The sequence below is a fragment of the Melospiza melodia genome, chromosome 7 (genome assembly GCF_035770615.1).
Source record: "Melospiza melodia melodia isolate bMelMel2 chromosome 7, bMelMel2.pri, whole genome shotgun sequence".
NCBI lineage: Eukaryota > Metazoa > Chordata > Aves > Passeriformes > Passerellidae > Melospiza > Melospiza melodia.
The window spans coordinates 28,706,345-28,710,539 of record NC_086200.1 but is presented as its reverse complement, the minus strand read 5'-3'; the positions used below and the strand labels follow the sequence as shown (position 1 = coordinate 28,710,539).

General features: G+C 52.3%; 1 protein-coding gene across 1 annotated transcript; it reads right to left on the bottom strand.

Moving 5' to 3' along the window:
• Positions 1–431: 431 nt before the first annotated feature.
• On the bottom strand, positions 432–2,274 carry LOC134420554 (mast cell protease 1A-like). Its single transcript, XM_063160712.1, has 5 exons — positions 2,193–2,274; positions 1,964–2,111; positions 1,623–1,758; positions 1,120–1,371; positions 432–881 (listed from the first exon to the last, which is right to left on the bottom strand). The coding sequence occupies exons 1-5, from the start codon at positions 2,254–2,256 to the stop codon at positions 747–749; spliced, it is 735 nt and encodes a 244-aa protein (XP_063016782.1). The 5' UTR covers positions 2,257–2,274; the 3' UTR covers positions 432–746.
• Between the last annotated feature and the right edge of the window lie 1,921 nt (positions 2,275–4,195).

The window sequence follows — 4,195 nt, the reverse complement described above, 5'->3', positions numbered from 1 at the left end:
TTCTCTTCTTTTTCTAGTAAATTGCCCAAGCAGGATTTTTTGGCTTCTGCCTAATTAGCTATCCTTAAATTTGAAGTGAAATTCCCCAGGCCTATGAGGTTTTTTCACCTAATGGAAGAGAGAAACTTCTGGGCTTCTTTCCTTTTTGAGGGAACAAAAGATACTTTTGTCACTCCATCAATAGGAGGCACATTCCCATACTCATCACCCCAAGAAGGACAAATCCAGCTCTTATTTCTGATTCTGCCACAGATTGAGGATGCAGAGCTGTGATTTCTGCACCTCTCAGGTGCAGCAGCCAGAGCCTCCCTCCTGTTAAATGTAATTTAAAGATCTAAACATTAAACATGTGATTTAAACATTTAAACATTAAACATGCGATTTAAACACTTCTCTCTGTGGCAAGGCCACAAAAAACACACAACACACGCTGGGAGGGGCAGCTTTGAGTTTACTCGAAGTGCAAGCAGGGTTCAAGCAGGAACAGGGTTATCTCTGAAGGAAGTGGGGTTTCTTGTGGCACAGCCTCTTTTTGTGCCATCTGGGGCCATCTCTGCTCCTGCCAGGGGGGACAGACAGGCAGACAGGGACAGACAGCAGCCCCAGAACCCAGTGAAGGTGCCCTGAGCAAGTAATTTGGGTTCCTGAGGAGACAGCAGGGATCTGAGCCTTCAGCAGGGGCAGGAAGGAAGATTTGCAGTGTCCAGGGCACAGCAGAGCTGGAGAAATGCTCCCACTGACTGCCATTACTTATTCATGACTTTCCTGATCCAGGGCAGGTAGTTGGAGATGCGGGCGTAGACCCCGGGTGGGGAATCATGGCCAAAGGAAACAATTCCTTGTGCCACCTTATTGCACACGAGGGGCCCACCAGAATCTCCCTGGGGAGAGATAAAGTTCATTTTAGAGACAACAGATTTTTTTTTTCTTGCCTGTGGTAACAGATTTGCTCCCTCCCTGCCCTGGGGCTCCATTCCTGCCCCATTTCCCAACTGGGCTGAGCTCTACCCCTGTGGCTGGTGCCAGCACATCCAGAGAGCCAAACCCTGTGCTCAAACACTTGTCACCTGCCCTGGGAGCTGCCCCAGCTCCCAGAACATCCCCTGTGGCCTCCCTTACCTGGCTGGAATCCCTCAGCTGGTGGAAGCTGCCAGCACAGATCATGCCAGAATTCAGGTTTGGGTAGAAGAGGCTGCATTTCCTGCGGCTGTAGATGGACACCTGGGTCTCAAAGAGCTTGCTGGTGGGCCTGTCCTCGTCGATCAGACCCCAGCCTGCAATCATGCACTTGGTGCCCGTGGGGAGGTCACTGCCAGTCCTGGGCAGAGGGATGGGCTGCACGTATTCATTGAGAGTGACCCTTGATGTCAGCTAGAGGGGGTTCAGAGAGGGCTGTGAGCAGGATATTTGCTCTGCAGAGGCAGGCAGGGTCTAGCAGGCTCTGCCAGCTGCTGTGAGAGCCACACGAGGCTCCAACCCCTGCCCATGGCTCCTTCCCAGATCCCTCCCAACCTCCAGCACCTGGGGCAGGAGCAGCTTTGGGGAAGGAGCCCCCAACCAGGACAAGCTCTACCCAGCCCCTGGTGTCCCCCCAGCCCCTCTGCACCCTCAGAACTCCTTGCCTGCAGCAGCATGATGTCGTTTGCATTGGTGATGGGGTTGTACTCAGGATGCTCATAATACTTGAGCACTCCTCGGACCTGCTGGGATTTTTCTGGTTCAAAGATGTTGTGAGCCCCCAGGATGACTGTGGTGTTCCTGGCCATGGCAGAAGGGGGAGGAAAAGGGAAATCAGGCTGGGGAAAGGGGAAATCAGGCTGGTAGTCACTCACTCCCTCCCTCATTTGATATAACTCATTTTACAGGCAGGTGCGGAGAGGGACCTGCTCCAAAATCACTCCAGGGAAAGAACTCCCACACTAGGGGAGAAAAAAAGGGATAAAACCCCTGTATCAATACTCACCCCAGGCAGTGTGCAGCTGACATCACCCAGTCAGGGGCCACCAGGAAGCCCCCACAGTACCCATGCTCTACTATCTTCAGGTATGCCATGTAGGGGTGCGAGTGGGGCCGTGCCTCGTGGCCCCCCACAATCTCACCCCGTAGAGCACCTGCAAAAAAACCCAGCCTAATATGAGCCAGGGGCTTCTGAGACCCCCCCAAAGCAGCCCCAAAGCACAGCCCTGACTCACTTGCACTGGCCCAGGGGCAGCAGAGCAGCAGAAACAGGGCTGGCACTGTCCAAAGCTGGCACATCTTTGCCCATTTGGGTGCAATCCTGAGTTTGCCCCTAGCCAGGAGCTGCTTTTATAGCCTGCAGGCAGCTGTGCCCAGCAGCCAGGAAACCATGTGCAAAGGGCTGATTGGGTTAATCAGGGCATCTCTGGCCTGGCCAGCTCAGTGCCCACGTCCCCCTGACTGGCACTGATGGGTGATATAGCCCAGGGTGGAAATGCCAGGGCAGATAGAGCCTGGCACAGCACAGTCACAGCCTCAGGGGGTGCTGGAAGCAAGATTAGAAGTGATTTTGAGGTGTGATTTCATAATTCTCCCACACTTTCTCTCTAATGTTTTTTGCCCTGAGGAAATGTAAGGTTCTAGAAAAAAGCCACTTTAAAAAATCATCAGAAAAACTTGGCCATTTAAAGTTGTGAATGTGGTCCTGAGGAGACAATCCTGAAATTTGGTCTTTCATATCCTTGTTTTCCTTTGAGAAATGCTCTGCAGAGCCTCTTTTCTTACAGAGATTCACCATCACCCATTTAAATGAAAGGGCTCAACAGCTGTGCCTGGGATGGTTTTTGAGCACTGTAAAAAGTCAAATCTGCAGAGTTTGGGTCAGCCCAGATCAGAGGGGCTTTCTTGGCTCTTCTTGGCTCTCTGGGGGCAGAAGATTGGGGACTGGGATGTGGGAAATGCTCTGTGCATTTAGTAGAAGAGACCAAAGCGGGGAAGTGCAACCACCCAACTGCCAGGAGTGCTCAGTCATTTTTAAACCAAATCTGCTCCACCCTTCCTGGAGCACAAAAACACCTGCAAGTGGATGCCTTGGGCTGTGCTGGGGCCGTGCAGCCTGACACTGAGCTCTCCACAGAGCTGAACCCATGGTTTGGTATTTTAAATCTTAATATCTGAAAGCACGAGCTTTAATCAGGACTGTGCAGCAGCACAGCAGGAAAACCTCAAGAGGAATCATCGATATTTTATCTTGTGTTTGTAATTTGCTCTTTTTGCCCGGCAGTTACTTGTGGCTGCCCCACAATCTGTGGGTGGAAACCTTCCTGGGAGCAGCAGCCCCAGGACAGGAGGGACAGGCCATGGGCACAGGGAGCTGAGCTGCTCTCCTGCTCCTCTCTGAGCGCAGACAAGCTCCTCTCTCTGAGGCCAAGGTGTTTTGGCTTTCCTGTTGACTTCTGGAGGGTGCCAGGGATGCTGAGGTGCCTCATCCATCAATACCTGCTTTAGGCACGGAGCTGGAGAGGTCCAGAGGGCTTCAGGTGTCCCCTGTGTGTCCCCTGACCCTTCCCAGCCCAGCACAAGGAGCCACCAGGCAGTTTCAGACAGTTTCTGGCAGTGTCAAGCAGTTTCAGGCAGATTCTGGCTCTGATCTGAAGGGAAAATACGAGAAATGTCGCAGGAGGGGGTGTTCCTCCTCTGCCCCACTTGGCTTCAAAGAAAGAACATCTGAACTGGGATGTCAGCAGGGGAGAAAGGCCAAGATCCAGCTCAGGCTGTGGCTGCAGAGAGCAATGGGGATGAGACAGAGCAGGAATTCTTCTTCATGTGGGGGCTCAGACCCCATTAATCCTCAGTCATGAGCTGGGGACAACTTGCCTTGGATGTGTTTGTGGAAAGGGCATTTTTTAGGAAGATTTTTCTTTGTTTTGCTGGTCCAGAGAAGCAGAACACCAAGGGTGAGGGGGTCAAGCTCTCCCAGCAGCTCACCTGCCTCGGGCAGAAGAGTTTGTCTGCCCCAGTCCCATCCTCTCCACAGATCTCTCAGGAATCCCTGAGACTCAAACATTGCCAGCTCTTGGAGAAGCTACTTAGAGCCCCAGGAACATCCCACTGTTGGACAATGCCCTTTTCCTGACCCAGACCCAGAGACCCAGAACTTTCTATCAAGCCCTAAAACTCGACAAATCCATTTCCTTAAACCAAACCCTAAAAACTCCCTACAAATCCACTTCCCACA